This window comes from Diabrotica undecimpunctata, chromosome 9 (genome assembly GCF_040954645.1).
Source record: "Diabrotica undecimpunctata isolate CICGRU chromosome 9, icDiaUnde3, whole genome shotgun sequence".
NCBI classification, from domain to species: Eukaryota; Metazoa; Arthropoda; class Insecta; order Coleoptera; family Chrysomelidae; genus Diabrotica; species Diabrotica undecimpunctata.
Window position 1 is genome coordinate 11,805,016 of NC_092811.1, and position 17,400 is coordinate 11,822,415.

At 32.0% G+C, this 17,400-nt stretch overlaps 1 protein-coding gene across 2 annotated transcripts in view; it reads left to right on the forward strand.

Annotated features, from left to right (window-relative positions):
- The window catches only part of LOC140449534 (23 kDa integral membrane protein-like), a 48,947-nt gene that overhangs the window by 15,912 nt on the left and 15,635 nt on the right, over positions 1-17,400 (forward strand). The window contains exons 1-2 of one of the 2 annotated variants that reach the window (XM_072542738.1): positions 10,726-10,873; positions 16,339-16,536. In XM_072542738.1, coding sequence (XP_072398839.1) covers positions 10,814-10,873; positions 16,339-16,536 — 258 coding nt within the window. In that variant the 5' untranslated portion in view covers positions 10,726-10,813. Of the gene's footprint in view, positions 1-10,725; positions 10,874-16,338; positions 16,537-17,400 lie in introns of those variants that run through there. The other variant, XM_072542737.1, reaches the window with a different exon arrangement.

Here is a 17,400-nt window from a genome sequence, read left to right on the forward strand (position 1 = left end):
ATAGTTATTGGAATATTTATTTTAAACGTTTTTGTTAGTAAAGTTTACATAATATATGAAGTTTGTTTCGTCACTTGCTTGTCCAGTCATATTAGTCCAGGGTAATAAGGATTTTCTCGTGACACTCAATAATCCAGGTAGCTGACAACTTTTTTAGTTATTGTAGGCCTATAAGAAGAAAACCTATCTGTTTCCTGCCTAAAGTTCGGAGCCGTTTTTAATGATTAACAATTTAATGCAAAAAACGCGATTTTTTCTATTTTTTGCACTCCATTAGAAAGCCAAATAATTGACATAAAATTACAAAATTTTATTTTTTAGAATATTGACAAAGCTTCAAAATGCCGATTTTTGAAAGTTGAAAAGTCAATTTGTTGCTTCGCAAACTGCAAAAAAAGTGACATTTGATATTTGTTAAAAACTTTTAGTAAACTTAAACTTTAAACTTTAGAGTTCCACCCAAAGTTGGGTATTGGGGTACTTAACAAACTCCCTTAAAATTTGGGACGGATATATTAATTAGTTTAAAAGTTATTGTATTTGTTTATCTCAGAGACCTTTTTTTTACAATAACAACAGAGATAGAAAATAATAAAGATAGGGTAATTCTGTGGTTGACAAATGAAAGCAAAAGACTTATACTATCAATATGCATTAAAAAAAAATAAAAGAATAATTTATTATAGTCAAAAATCCTGATGTCAAATTTTTGAAATTATGTAGTTTATAAACATTTAGAATAACTTTAAAAACATTGTCCCTAGAAAAAATCTTTTTTTACATTCGAAAAGCTAGTATTTTCACCCGAATTTTCAAATAAAAAAATTTGGCCTAGGTTAATTTGGGCCAAAGCTAGCCATGTTTTTTTGTTAATTCACAGCTAATTTGATTATAATAATTAAGGAACCTTATTAACGCCATGTTAAAGAATGGGATTTGTATTTTGTTATGTTAGATGTTATAAAATTTGCACAAACATTGTACCTTTACAGGACCCTCTACGAATTTTCAAAAATGTAGTTCAAATAGTGACTAGGAAGAACCCACTAATCCATGTCGTTTAAATACCGAACAAACAATTTTAAACTAATAAAATTTTCTATATCTCCGGATCTACTCAATGGATTTTGATCACTCTTTTTTTAATTTGTATGTAATTTCTACGTACATTACAAATATTTAGTATATAAAAATGTCGCTAACATATTTCAAAAAATATTAATACAAAAATGCTATAATCTAATAAATGCTTCTCTGAAAATTTAATATAATTTTGAAAAAGTTTCTTAACATAAAAACAGTTGAATTTATAAATAAATTTGAATAGTGACAATTACAATTAAGCCTCAATGTCATAAATACCAACTTAAAATTTTTATTTTTGACAATTATATTGCCAAAAATAAAATTTTGTATAAAAATTCTTTTTTGTTTAGTAAAAAAAAAAGAAGAAGATTTATTCACCATTGATAGATGCCTGAAAAAATATAACAAATACATGGAAAATTAAATCAAAATGTGATAGTTTACTGGTTTCATATATAAACTACATAGAAATAATATAATTATAAATTTTGCTTATATTTTGAATTTCTGACCTTTTGTTTAAATTATGGGATCTAGTCTTTCACCCATTCTAAGTAGCTATGTCATGGATGATGTTATCAGTGATTGTATCAACAGTTGCACTTTTTTCATTCCTTTTATTAAAAGATATGTAGATGATTTAGTTTTGGCACTTCCTACTTATTCCACTGGAATAAGCTTGACCGTTCAACTGGGCCCGGACTACCTCCTTCTAATTCGTTAAACTCCTGTTTTGAAATTAATAATTTCAAAATAATACTCATTATTTTGTCTAATTACTTATTTAGTTGTCAAAACAGATATATTATTACCTAAAGAAGTGAAAGTGGTTTAATTTAGAAATTATATAGTAAATAATTAATATTTGAAAACTGATGCACATATTACTCCCGCGATTTGGGCTTCAAGTACTAATTTTATAAATCGCACTATTAATAGACGTAAATCCTTTCATTTTAATTGCATGAATGTTTTTATTTGCCACATCTCAACATTTTCCATTTCAGAATATTTATCATCAAACTGTAATTCTACGTTAAAAGCCAATTTGTCAGTAAAAAAGTAACAAAAAAAACAAAAGAAAATATAAGACATAAAAAAACGAATTCGGCAATACTGTGACCTCAAAATATCTTGTTATACATACTTGTATGTACCTTTGCTAAGTTGTGAATTAATTATTTAATAAATAATATTACTCTGGTATACTCCTATTATTCTAATTACACCATAACCGCACTGAATAGAAGACCTCCCGCTCGCTTTATTGTATAGACCCAATATTTTTGAAATAGATATCGCACCGAATTTTACCGTTAGGATTTTCGAGGATAAGCCTTAAGGTTTGTATAAGAGTAAGAATGCAGTAATAAATTAGTAACATGAAATCACTTCATAGTTGTATCAAACAATATATATCTTAGGTATAACATGAATACGTCTTGGCAAACTTCTCTGGCAAAAAAAACTGCGCATCTCAGTAAGCAATCTGCATGTTCATTCGTTTCTGCTATCTTGCTAATCCATTTATTTATTAGCCATTTGAATGACGCATTCAGTTATTCGAATAGCTTTAGAATAAATATATAAAAAATCATTTATTGAGTTTGTTTTAAGAATTCTATAATGGATTTTACTTACACATATGTCCAAAAGTTTGGAATATTGGAATATTTCATCTTTTTATTGATGTTTATATATAAACTCTTCTGAATAATTAAACATCATTTTGTTTTAATTCTCAACAATACTAAATAAATCTGAAAACCAGATAAACGATATGCAAAAAAATTATTTATTCTCTTGGAGTGAAAAACTTACAATGTACAACTTACATTTAAAAGTAAATTAGTATAGAAAAAAATAATTTTTAATAAAACTAATAATTAGTAATTCCTCAATTGGCCTGTATGCATGCCTGTAGGCGATTTGGCATGCTGCCGATTAACTGGTCGAGCTGGTCTTGCGGAATTCTCTCCCCTTCTTCACGGGCAGCATCTTTTAGTTCTCGAAGTGTAATAGGGGGATGTTTCGCTTTTTAATACGTGTTTTGGGAATGTCCCAAGCATGTTCAATAACGTTCATGTCGGGGGAACTCGAAGGTCACTGGAATGTAGATATTTCTTTTTCTTCCAGAAAATTTTGTACGGCTGCTGTTCGATGAGGAGGTGCGTTGTCATGCATAAACACAAATTCATCACCTACTGCCCCTCGCAATAAACATATGATAGGATTTAAAACTTCCTCGATGTACACAGCACCAGTGACTCTTCTCTATAGAACTAGCAGTGGCGTCCGTATACCACTCATAATACCACCCCAAACCATAATACTGCCACCTGCGTGTTATTGTTTGCCGTGAATTATTCAGTCCTTGAAGCCTAGAAATTTCTCTGGATATACCACTTGTAGATTCCAGACCATTTGTACGAGCTATCAATGGTATTTGCCAGTCTTGTGCTGCTGTTGTACATCGACTTTTACCACTTCTGGGATGATCCTTAACGTCATTTGTAACTTGGAATTTTTTTTTAATTTTCGATACAGCACTCTTAGTAGCATCAACAATATTCGCGTTATACCTTTGACTAAAGCCCTGTTGTAACAAAGAAATTACTCTAGATATGTCAAAATGAGATATCACGTTTCTAAGCATTTTTAAACGGCTCAATTCAAATTTAAACAAAAACTGAAAAAATGTGTAAATACGCTAATCAGCGTATGTTTATCAGAATGTGATCAAAATCATACAAAAACGATTCAAATTTTTTATCATTTTCATTTAAAAACGCTTTAGAATGAATATTAATAACAATTTTAAAACTACCATAGGCGTAGATATATTATTTGTACGTATTGCAAACTTTTGGACGTGTGTTTATATATCAACAGGTTTTAAAACGTCTTGCGACTTTGCCCGATGCCTAATTTCCATGACACTCTATCATCCCATTGGCCCTCTCTAAGATCTCTTGCGCTCATCGCCTTCGTTACTCCCTCTCTTCAAGATTTCTTGGGTCTTCCTCTCTTTCTGCGGTTTGGTGGTATCCATTGCATAATTATTTTTGGGAGTCTTGAGTTATCCATCCTCTGGACGTGTCCGTACCATATCAGCTGTTTTCTTTCTAATGCCTGTTGTTAGAGAGCCGTCAACCCCCATTCGCTGTCTTATCTCATCATTACGTATTCTCTCTCTGCACGTACAATAGACTGCTTTTAATAAGAGATTCGTAGATATTGTGTTTTCTTCTTTTTCCTATTTCATGACTCCACAGTATGCTGTTTAGACAACCTATTGTTTTTCTGGATTGTGTTATTCTTCTCTTTATTTCTTCATCATCTTTTCCCGTTGTGTCAACTGTCAAATGGATTTTACTTACATCTTTTATACAGCGGCGGCTGGTGGCCTAAAAAAGTGGTGGAGATGAGGAAAGCCTGCTGGAACCAAAAGGAATTTCGGTACACCGGTCTTACCTCACTGTGAACTGGTACCTATCTGACCGTCAGGCTTTTCCTCCACCCCTATCCAACGTGTGACTTACGTGGAGAGGCTTATAAACTTACAAAATTACTTCATGTGCCTTGGATAATTGAAAAACCCACTGTTTCTCGTGACTGTGGTTAGGCCACCCGTTTGTAGGGGTAGCACACATATCAGCTTTTTTTTTCTATTTACATTACTGACTCTATATAGAAAGTAGACGTCTCCATGAGAGAAGGAAGTATTTGACAACAGCCATAAAAAAAATAAGAAAGAGAAAGATCAATAAAAAGATGGCAAGAAGAGTGAAACAACACGGAAGATTTTACCCAGTGGATCAAGACGCTGATCCCAAGCCTAAGGAAGTGGGTAGATTGTCTGTTTTAGGGCGTTTCTTCATAGGTTTAGAAAGAGACATACAGATAAATGCCGACACTGCTCTCACACAATACTAGAGTGTAAAAGATGTACAGTGGAGAGAAACAGAATGTGTAGAGAAATAGGTATGAACCCTGTGACTGTGAGAGAGATGATCGTGAAGATGACGGGAAGTAAGGAGGGATGAAAAAGTGTTCACAATAACATCCGAACAATAATTAAAAGGAAATAAGAAAAAGAGAAACACCAACCGGACCAACGACAGAGATAAGTTGTAGGTAAGAGAAGAAAGTGTTCCAAAAATGTCGTCAGCCTTACAGCGGCCCTGCTGTCTGCAATCTTTCGCACTGCTATCTTTAGTACTTTAAATTATACTAAAACCCAAATTTTAAGAACCTTAAATGAGGTAGCATAAAAAAATTTCGGTGACCAACCAACCCTTCCACCAGGAAAATTCTACGTGCGCCACTGTCTCGTGTATAATTTCGTGGCTATCATTTTGAATACAAGTAGTACCATGAGTAAAATGTATTCTTACTAATATCTCTTAAGTTTTATAAATACCAAAACCTAGCCCGATACGATATTTTGTCATACTTTGAAATATTCGCTTCGCAATATATTAGGGATAGGTTTTATCTGTTTATTTTTGGTTTCCGTCATTTACTTATTGATCGTATTAACTGATATGCATGTTGTACTTAGAATGTGTTTGACGTGAGTTTATCGAGTAATGTTACTATATGGTTTGTACATCAGATAAGAGATATCTCGAGATAGATATTACCTGGTATATCTAAAATGATTCAAATCTGCCTTACATATATATATATATATATATATATATATATATATATATATATATATATATATATATATATATATATATATATAATGAGTGCCTTAAGAACCGGCAAAATAACGCAAAAGATAGAAAACATAATACGTTGTGAAATAAAAAGAGATGCAAGTAGTAAAGGTGAGAAATTATCGATATAAACCTATAATTTACTTTATATTACATTAGATCTATCGAAAGTTTCCCACCTTTAGACGTTAGCTTATGAGCTGGTTGACTTCAGTCATAGTAATACGTATCACGTAATGTAAGTAAAAACAGTTCAAGTACGAGTATGTTTTTATCCAAAATTAAAGTATTGATCAATAATAAACTGTGATTTGAGACGTCGCATACACTCTTCTCAATACAGAATTATCATAGCTTGTTATTCTTTATTCGTCAACACAGAATTAATTATTAAATTATAACTAATTAAACTGTTTACTTACATTTGCTTTATTGCCTTCAATCAGTTTTTACTTTATGCGAAATTTAAAAAATGTTAATGTTCGATGTCATGCTTGTAATATTATGACTGAAGTCAACTAGCTCATAAGCTAACGTCTAAAGGTGGGAAACTATCGATAGTCCTAATGTAATGTAATGTAAATTAGAGGTTTCTATCGATAATTTCTCACCTCTACTACTTTCATCTCATTTTATTTCACAAAGTATTATGTTTTCTATCTTTTGCGTTATTTTGCCGGTTCTTAAGGCACTCATCACTGTATATATATGAAAAAAGAAGTACTTGTGACTCGTTTGGAAAAATATATAAATGTTTTGGATGGGTTGGAGTCAATATTGACTGCAACCCATCCAAAACATTTATATATATATATATATATATATATATATATATATATATATATATATATATATATATATATATATATATATATATATAGTAAACATTAAATATTGGGTTTGCAGCAATAAAAAATGAAACGTGTACTCTTGTAAATTTTTATTCCAAGCTTTCGGACATTGGTTATGTCGTTCATCAGGGAGAAACTTAATGAGGTTGTATCATCAATGATGTTATGTAATGTTGATAAAATTTATGTTTACCTATTTCTATGTTTAAAATTCAAAAATTACTTTACATCCACAACTCTTAATTATTCTAAACACATTATTATTCTTAATTTTATTCTATCGCCATTAGTTTTCTTTCTAAACTAGTAAAGTGTTTTTTTTCTGTAAACTTTAGTTTATGTAACAATTTTTTGCTATCTAGAATAATGGAGTTTTGGAAATTATCTAATGGATGGCTACGAATAGCTTTTAATACTGCCTGAGAATCTGATAGTTCAATTATTAGTGACACGCCAAGTTAGGCTTTCTGTATGGCAGCAACCTCGGTCGTAAAACCAGAACAACATTCAGAAATTCTATTATTCTCAACATATTTGTTGTTTAAAACAGAAAAATGCGAAACGAGCACTTTACGATCTACGAACTTGCGCTTCTATTTCCCATTGTTGTATCCCAATTCTAGATAAATCGGGTTCAACATCATCCTTCCATCTTTTTCTCGGTCGGCCTACTGATCTTCTACCATCTGGTCTTACAAAAAACACTGTCTTTAACACTCTGTTATCCTCTGATAACACCCGTCCGTGACCTGCCCATCTTATTCGGTTTGCCTTGATATGTCTAACTATGTTTTCAGTTCCATGCAGAGTCACAAATTCAGCATTGCGGCGTCTTCTCCAATCTCCTGTAAATTCATCTCTTTAAGGGCCAAATATTATTCTGAGAACCTTTCTTTCAAATACTAGAAGCTTATTGATTTCCCGCTGGTTGAGAGTCCATGTTTCACTGTAATTGGGCGAATAATCGACTTGTACTGTGTTAATTTAGATTTTCTCTTTAGGTGCTTCGATCTTAATAATGTTGAAAGGGAGTATAATGCTCTATTTCCCGCAGCTATCCTTGCTGAGACCTATTTTTCTATGTAGTTGTTCGCTGTGATTATCGCCCCCAGGTATTTAAATTCCTTTACTACTTCGAAGTTGTGATCATTAATACTGATGTTCTGCCTAACTCTTGGTCTTGGATTTTTGGTTACTACCATGTATTTCATCTTTTCTTCATTTATTCGGAGACCCAGACTACCTGTTTCCTCCTCGAGTTGTGAAAACACCTCTCTCATGTCTCTTGTAGAATGCGTGACTGCATCTATATCTAATATAATTTAATTATTAATCTAATTTAACTAATTTTCTTGGTATTCCCATTTCTAACATTGCTAAACACAATTTGCTTCTTTTTATGGAGTCATATGCTTGCTGTAAATCTATAAAAATTTGGTGCACATCGCGGTTGAATTCCCAGTTTTTCTCTAATATTTGTCGGATTGTAAATATCTGATCCATAGTTGACCTTCCAGCACGAAAACCGCATTGGTAGTTGCCTAGAATATCTTCCGAATATGGTGTGAGTCTCTTTAGCAAGATAATTGATAACACTTTATATGATGTGCTAATAAGCGAATTGCCGCTATAGTTTCGGAATTGTTCTTTGTTTCCTTTCTTATATATGGGAATTATAACGCTTCCATTCCATTCTTTAGGCATTTTCTGTTGTTGCCATACTCTCAGAATGATGTCATACAATTTTTGGTGTAAAAGGTTTCCTCCTTTTTTTAACAACTCTCCATTTATGCCATCATTTCCTGGTGCTTTATGGTCTTTTAGAGACGCGATCGCATTCTCTACTTCCTCAAGTGTTGGTGCTGGTATTTCGATATCTGCAGAATGAAACGTAATATCTGCTTCCTCCGTCTCACTTTCAATATTTAGTAAATTCCCAAAGTATTCCTTTCATCGTTCGACGATTTCCGTTTTTATCATTATAAGTTCACCTGTTTTATTTCTCATAGGCTGTGTTACTTCAACACTTGCACCTTTTCCGACTGACTTCACTTTACTAAAGAATTTCCTTTTTAGTTCTGAATAGTGGCCTTGTTTGTGCTCTTGTTAAAATCTGCTTTGTTCTCATCTGTGAGAATTTTTGATCCATCTGTATAAATTATTGTCAAATCTTCCCATCATTTGCTTAGTATGGATTTAAATATCAAATTAGATGCCTGGCAATATAATGGCTGGTTTGTCTATCAGAACTTCAAGGTCTTGTTCACAAGAAGGAAATTTTGGTAGCTGTAATGTATTAGATTGGTATGAATTCGTATCAATAAAAGATTCTGCAAGTGGAGGAGTATTTTTTGTTCTCCAGTAAGAATTGTTAAATTTTCTGTCAGAAGTAAACCTATTTTGTGAACCATAGTTGTATTAAACGATCTATATGTTATTAGACGTTTGTTGGCTAACATTTGTCTACGTATTTCTGAAGGTGGTTCTCTTCTGCTAAAACTGCTTCGTTTGTTAAATACATCATCATCCTAGACAATTTTTTATTGATTTAAATGGATCGTATGTTGGATCTATAAATCATATACATCAACATAGATGTGTTGATCTGCAACCCACCTTTTTTTGGAAATGAAACGCAGAAGGTTAATTCCACGCTCGCACTTTTGTTTTAAATTCTTTATATGGCTGGACCACAAGATTTTTTTATCGAAGATCATGTCCAGATACTATTCTACAAAGGAGACAACATAATCACGTAATTAGCATTTGCATATCTAACCCTATCTAACTTAACGAACGACTGGCACGGTATACTGACAATATAATAGGATCCTATCAAAGAGGCTTCTTGAAAAATAATTCTACCATTGATTACATATCATCCATCAGACACATATTAGAAAAAACGACGGAGTACGACATAGACTGTCATTACATGTTCGTAGACTTTAAGGCAGCGTACGATACTATTGACAGGTCCCAATTATATTCGGCGATGATCGAATTAGGAATACCAAAAGGATTGGTAGAATTAATTAAAATGACAATGATGAAAGTCGAATGTAAAGTGCGCGTACAAGGGGATGTTTCAAAACCATTTAAAACCAACAGAGGACTTTGCCAGGGAGATGCGCTATCATGCACGCTGTTCAACCTAGCGTTAGAAAAAGTTATGAGAGATTCGGGAATAAGCTTAAAAGGTACGATATATACCCGTAGTATACAAATAATGGCATACGCTGATGATATCGACATAATTGGAAGAACCCAAAATGAAGCAGTGGAGGCTTTCACACGTATCAAAAATGCCGCAGAAAACATCGGACTTCTGATTAACATCCATAAAACTAAATATATGCCGGCCATATCAAGAATTCAACAAAATAACTTAGAGGTGCAACACGAAACGATAGAAATGGTAGAAGAATTCTGCTACTTAGGATCACTGGTAGACTACAAAAACAACACATCCAACGAGATAAAAAAAAGAATATGCGTGGCTAACCGCTGTTATTTTGGCCTGGGCCCTCAACTAAGAGCGAGAAGTATGTCAATAGCAACAAAGTGCAAACTTTATAAAACAATAATACGTGGAGAAGGCGATATAACTTTGAACTCTATAGACTTTTTGGTGATGCAGATATTGTGAAGACCATCAAAATAAACCGCCTAAGGTGGGTGGGTCACGTTATGCGGATGGATGAGAGTGATCCCACTAAAATAACTATGCTAAACAGGCCGGTCGGAAGAAGAAGAAGGGGGCGACCTAAACTCAGATATCTGGACGATGTACAGGAAGATCTGAGGGAGATTGGAGTGAGGGGCTGGAGAAGACAGACACTCAATAGGGAAGGATGGAAGAATGTTTTGAAGCAGGCCAAGGCTCACGAAGGGCTGTAGCGCCAACTGATGATGATATCTAACCATATAACAATATTCTCCGCTTAGAAATAATAAACCTATGTTTCATGAAGGAGCATATTCGAACTCGATAAATGTTAAGTACTTAATCGAAATTGCATGGTTAATTAGATTCTATGACGGGTTATCTTGTGAGATAAGCTTCAATAAAGATAATTCCTTGTAATAGTAAATAAGTTGTAATACCGTTCAGTGTTCTGTGTCAAATATTTAATTTAAGGTGTCATCATGGCTTTTTCAGAGAATTGCATAAAGTTTTTCGTATCTGGTGCTAATTTTACTTTTGCCGTGAGTATTCTAGACCGTAGTATAATTTTATATCATATTTGAATAAGATTTTCTTGAAAATTTATTTTGCCTAAAGTAAATTTGGTTTTTATGATTTGAATTTTTATTATATTTAGTTTATTTTACGTCAAAAATTATATAATAGTCTTTAAAACGAAGGTATTTATGCGCCATCTCGAAACACGTTGATAAAGTTGATATCAATGATAAATGATAAAGTTGATCTAGTTGACATATACATATATATATATATATATACATATATATATATATATATATATATATATATATATATATATATATGTATATATAAATTAAGGATCACTCAGAAGAGTGGTGGGTTTTTCGGTCAAAAGGTGGAGAAAAAAGACAAAGTTGATGGCTACTTCATCTATTTATTGAAGACGTTTCGCTTTCTTAATCAGAAAGCATCATCAGTTCATCTAAAAAGAACAATATGAAAAAACCGCACAAGCATGGAAAAGTTGTTACATGGGTTACCTTAAAAAGATATGTAGCAGTCAGTGATATTAAAGTTGTAAAGACACTTAAGTAAATGGACATTATACGATTACGATGTATAAACAATAAATTGAACTAAATAAGTTAACAATTTGTTCAAGCTAAGCACAGCAAAAAGAACATGTGGTTTTGTTTTTTATATAAAAAATGTATAAGTAAAAAACATTGAAAAAGAGAATGAAGAACTAAGAAAATCCTAGATGCACTTCCAACAATACAGCAATAGTTATGATTTGATTTTAACTTTAGGTAGCATTATTATATTAATTAATATTGAAATTGAATAATTTAATGTATAATGAAATTACCACTCCTGGCTTCTTGAATGCTGCCGGTAAAATGGTGTTTTATTAAGACAACCACGCCACCAACGCAAAAGACAGTAGAACCTTGAGGTCATTAATTATGACAGAACAGCAAGGTGAAATACCAACTCTAATAATAGAGCGGTTTATTTAAATGATAAGATGAGTTTAGTTTGAACAAATTGTTAACTTATTTAGTTCAATTTATTGTTTATACATCGTAATCGTATAATGTCCATTAACTTAAGTGTCTTTACAACTTTAATATCACTGACTATTATTTCAAGCCTATTAAATCAACTACCTGCTCCACGGATAATAATTGGAGATTTCAATGCACAAAATCCGTTATGGGGTTCAGCAAAACTAACATTTCTAGGTCGAAAAATGAAAAAAATAATAGAAGAAGTCAACTTAAATATCCTTAACGACGGACAACATACGCGCTTTGACATAAAAACATGTGAAGGTTCTAGTATAGATCTATGTATTTGCGAACCATTAATTACACATACTCGTACGTAGGATGTGTTACCAGATCTATATGATAGTGATCACTACCCTATCATAGTAAGCAATAAACTACAATCAACTACCTCGGAACAACTTAAATGGAACTTAAAGGCGCAAATTGGACAGAATTTCATCAAAGAAGACACTGAAGATGATCTGATCTATAGTCGGTTCGCTATATTTACGCGGGTTTCGGATTAAAAATTTTATTGTAAGTACCCAGTTTTAATTACCTGCTCTTTGGGGAAATATCAACTGGTCAAATGAAATGAAAAATAATCCATAACTTTCTTTAATTAAATAATAATGGAAAATCTTTTATATAATTGACAGTATAATAAGGAGAATTACTTCATTAATGGAGTCTAATGTGGCTAATATAAACCTAATAATAATTTTATATTACACTTCACACAGAAAATATGGTCTATGTATATTTGTTCCATGGAGAGACTTTCTAATAAAAAATAAAAAAATTTAACTTGCCAACAAAAATGAAAATCAGTCATTATCATCAAGAATATCATAATCGTCATCATCATCACTGTCATCACCATTAATTGTTATTATGATTGGACTTATTTTGTTTATTTTATTTTCTCGAGTCCACCAATCTTCTATTAGTTTCTCGCACTTGAATATACAGTTGCACCACACTTCTGGAGTTACAATTGAAAGTGCCTTTCGCCAAGTTTCCCGAACTGCGTCGTCGCTATAACCGTTAGGCCCAATATGGTTGTCATAATATTGTTTTGCTATTCCCCATATATATTCGATGGGATTAAACTGGCAATGATACGGTGGCAGACGTAAAACTTGATGACCGTAACTTTCAATAATCTGATCCACAACAAAGGTTTTTGGTTTTGCGTGGATATTTGCCAAGCGTAATAATTCTGATTTTAAAATATGTTGTGTAAATGGTATATGTTCCTTTGTCAACCATTCTTTAATTTTATTAACAGTCCAAGAATTCGTTGGACTTTTGTTTAATACTTCAGAATGGTAAGGTGCATTGTCTAAAATAATTACGCTGGGCTCACTTAAACCTGGGAGAAGTTTTTCATGTTACCATTTTACAAACATTTCTGTGTTCATATTATCGTGATAGTCACTTGATTTTGATTTAGATGAAAATATTAAATCAGCACCTTCTATAAAACCCGATTTCCCTCCTGCATGTAAAATTATGTGTCGCTTCCCTTCTCCATCAGTATGTTTGATAGACTTTACGTTATCATCTTGCCATATTCTCTTGGTTGCACCCCTAGAAAATATCCATGTTTCGTCTAAATATATAAAATTTGCCCTTTCTTTTTTAAATTTAGAATATTTTCTTAGAAAGTTAATTCTTTTATGCACAACAGAACTTCTTTCCCAAAGGGCTTTTCTGTTATCCTCCTTTTGAAATTTGAAACCCAAATTATGTATCACTTGCCATAGACTTGTTCTGCCAATTTCGTCAAATTTTCTATCTTTTAATTCCGAGAGAATTGTATTTAAGGTCACATGTTCCTTGTTGGCTCGCATTCGATAAATGGTATCACGAATTTCAAATTTTTTTCCATCTGGAATATCTTTCGTTTTCAATGATAGGCGAGTTTTTCTCTTCTTTCGGCCGTTCATTATTGCGATTTTGTAATACTCCTCTTAGTTTGGTTTCACTAATTCCTAGAGCATCACATACGCGTTGTTGAACAGACATTACCGATTTTAAAGGACCGCCATTTTCTTTTTCATCCGTAAAATACTTATGTACACTACAAATTAGACTATCTACATCTAACACACGTCTAGGCATTTTTAAATATTTCCACCAAACATACAATGTCAACACTGGCAAAGAATCAATTCAACTGCAATATTGTAACAAATTTATACCTACCCTAATGTTATTTTAATGTATTTTAAAATATGACCATTAATGCAGTTTTTACCTAATTTTCTGGGAAGTCGTTTACTGCAACTGGTTATCAATGAGTCATTAGCATAATTTTGTTAATCCGAAACCCGCGTAAATATAGCGAACCGACTATAGATCTAAAACGTCACGTTTTGCTACTGTATAAATTTTGACGACACTTTTTTAAAAGTTTTAATATGTTTTATACCTAAATACAAATGTGAAGTGTTTTACTTCTGTATCAGTTAATTAAATTAATAACTGGATCATCCATTGCGTAATCCAACGTAGAAGATTCCTCAGTTAAAAAAAAAATCGGTTGCCTGTAAAGTCGGTTTTACGGGCGAAGATTTTACGTGACAACGTCTTTTTCTCGGTAGAATATTTATTGATATGAATATTATTAAATTGCACAATAGGAACAAGGAATTGAATGAAAATTCGAATTGCACAAATTTTAACTATAGAAATATATTTTGTTTACTAAAACATTGTATATGTAAACTTAAACTTAACTAATTTCTATTTGAGTGATTTTGTTGAGGATAGGACGATGATAGGAGAAATATGAAATGAAAGGAAGTGTTTCGGCTGTAATGTGTCTTGAACGCCAAGAACGCTCGAGAAAGACAGAGACCAGTGATGTTCCGTGGAGCTTATCCAATATCGGGAGATGTCTTCGGCAAAATTCGGTAGATTTCGGTAGATCATATGCAATGACGTAAATTATATATATATATATATATATATATATATATATATATATATATATATATATATATATATACATATATATATATATATATATATATATATATATATATATATATATATTATAATACAGTGCGTCCAATTAAGTGAACACCATAATGGAATTTTTTTTTAGTTTTATGACCTAAAACCTAAAATCAATCATCAATTAAATTTTTTGAGCCATATACACGAGGTTTGTCAAAAAATATGAACATAAAATTCATATTTTTTGATAAACTGCCTATATTACTAAAAAAATTTAATATCTGATGATTGTATTCTAAGTTTTAGATCATTCAGAACTTTTTAGAAAGAATAACTTTTTTCCATAAAACTAAAAATAGAAAAGTTTCCCATTATGGTGGCGACTTAATGGTTCAAAAGTTAAAGACCTTAAATAATTATGCTGAACTAATTATTAGAAATATCCATAATTCATTGAATTTTGTTTAATAAATAAAGAATCAAATTATTGGGACCAAATGCTCACATCAGCTATTATGATACAAATAAGGTTTAATAATATTTTGAGAAATAGTTATAGGTCATAATATTTACAGAAAGTTAAAACGTTCTGGTTCAAATAGATGTAACAACCATTATCTGCTAATGGATTAAGTCGGCAGTCAAAGAAAACCGACAGCACACACACCGTCATTTAGCTAATAATTTATCACTTGATACTTGAGATTCTTTGAGAATTGAAGAGACGTGTGTGAATGATTATGATTACGGAATGATGTTTATACAATATGTTATTATTAGGTATAAAATTACGAACTTGAATCTCGGGGTATTTCGCTTTCTTTGCATCTTTGCAAATATATTTTTAAACACCATAGGGAAGTATCAAATGAATTTTAATACAAACGTATTAAAAATACCAAGTATTAGGTTACACTGAAAAGTTTTTTGATGGAATTTATTTTTAAGTCATTGTGATATTTGTTTTAAAATTAGGTAGATTCAAGGGGCAGTTCGGTAGATCGGTAGATAGGAATCAAATTCGGTAGATCTACCGAAAAATCGGTAGACGGAACAACACTGACAGAGACACAAGCACGGAAGCACGCACCGATTCAACGCGCCTAATTCTCTAGTGCTGCGCGCGCAGCGGACCGATCATGTTTGAGTGGGAGAGAGACGCAAGGCATTCGCCGGTCCGGCGGGCCCCTCTCTCGTTCGGTGACTCACTGTAACAGACGTGAGCGGGCGTTACACTTTTTCATGAATGACTCCGAGCCACAACCTAATTTAAGACGTTGTCACGTCAATAAAAGGTCAGAGCAATGAAAATTGAAAAATAGTAGAAAAAAGCTCTCATGTTTCGTAACATTAGAAAATGAACAGGTTAGGTTTCGAATAATATGTAATTAGTGAGAAAAACTAGACAGAAACAGGGTTGCTATTGTAATTGCTTACCTCATTTTAGTAAATGTATAACAATAACGTATTACTTTTTGTTTCAGCTCGGTGGTCTTGCTCTAATCGTCGTAGGAGTATTATACAAACTAAACATAAATGATTTTACTGAAGCAATACCAGATGACTATAGCGCCATAGGCGTGGCTCCTATACTGACCATTGTAGTAGGATCAATAATATTCGTCATCGCATTCTTTGGATGCTGTGGAGCCATCAGAGAAAGCCCATGTTTGCTTACAACGGTAAGTATATTTTAATCGATATAATAAAATCTTTTACACAAAAGTCAAATAGTTTATCAAAAATATGTCTGTGGTAGATTGTATAGTATAGATTTCAAAGGGGGCCAGTAACAATCATACATTACCATTATAGCCCAGTCTGGTTATACAAAAATCATCGATTTCACGGCAAAATGTTTCGCAGATATCTGAAGCTTTTAAGACATAGGTGGGGGTTACTAGATGACGAATAGATAAAAAGATACTCCTAGTTTTACCTTGCGTTTTTTTTTAAACAATAATTTATGGTCAGAATTTGATTTTTTATCTATAAGTTTTTTCCCTTATAATTCAAATAAACAATATTTATATCATTTTTTTGTATTAAGAATATCTTTATTTTCCCGTTTTTTCAATTAAAATTGATTAATAATTTACGGAGATATTTGCAAAAAAGCAGTTTTTTTGCACTAATTTATCAATTTAATTAATTTTTTTATTAACAAAATAAAATGTTATTAATAAATTTGAACATTGAGGAATTACCGTCCTTTAAATTTGTGCGAAATTTTTCCCCGATCGGTTGAATAGTTTAAAAGTTATTCAATTTGTTTATCTCTGGGACTAATTATTTAAACCATTGAACTTGCCCTATGAATGATTCTAGACACATTTAACAAATTTCGTAGGATTCTTTAAGACTTGTACTATCTCAGAAGTTAAATTAATATTGAGTTTTCATCGAAATTATTTACAAAATAAACGTTTGAAAAAGGGGTATGTTTTTTAATTATAAACAATTGTAATAACTTCTACATTTTTCAAGCTACAGACTTTTACGTACAACCATTAGATAGCTGGTAAAAAACTCACATTTAACAACAA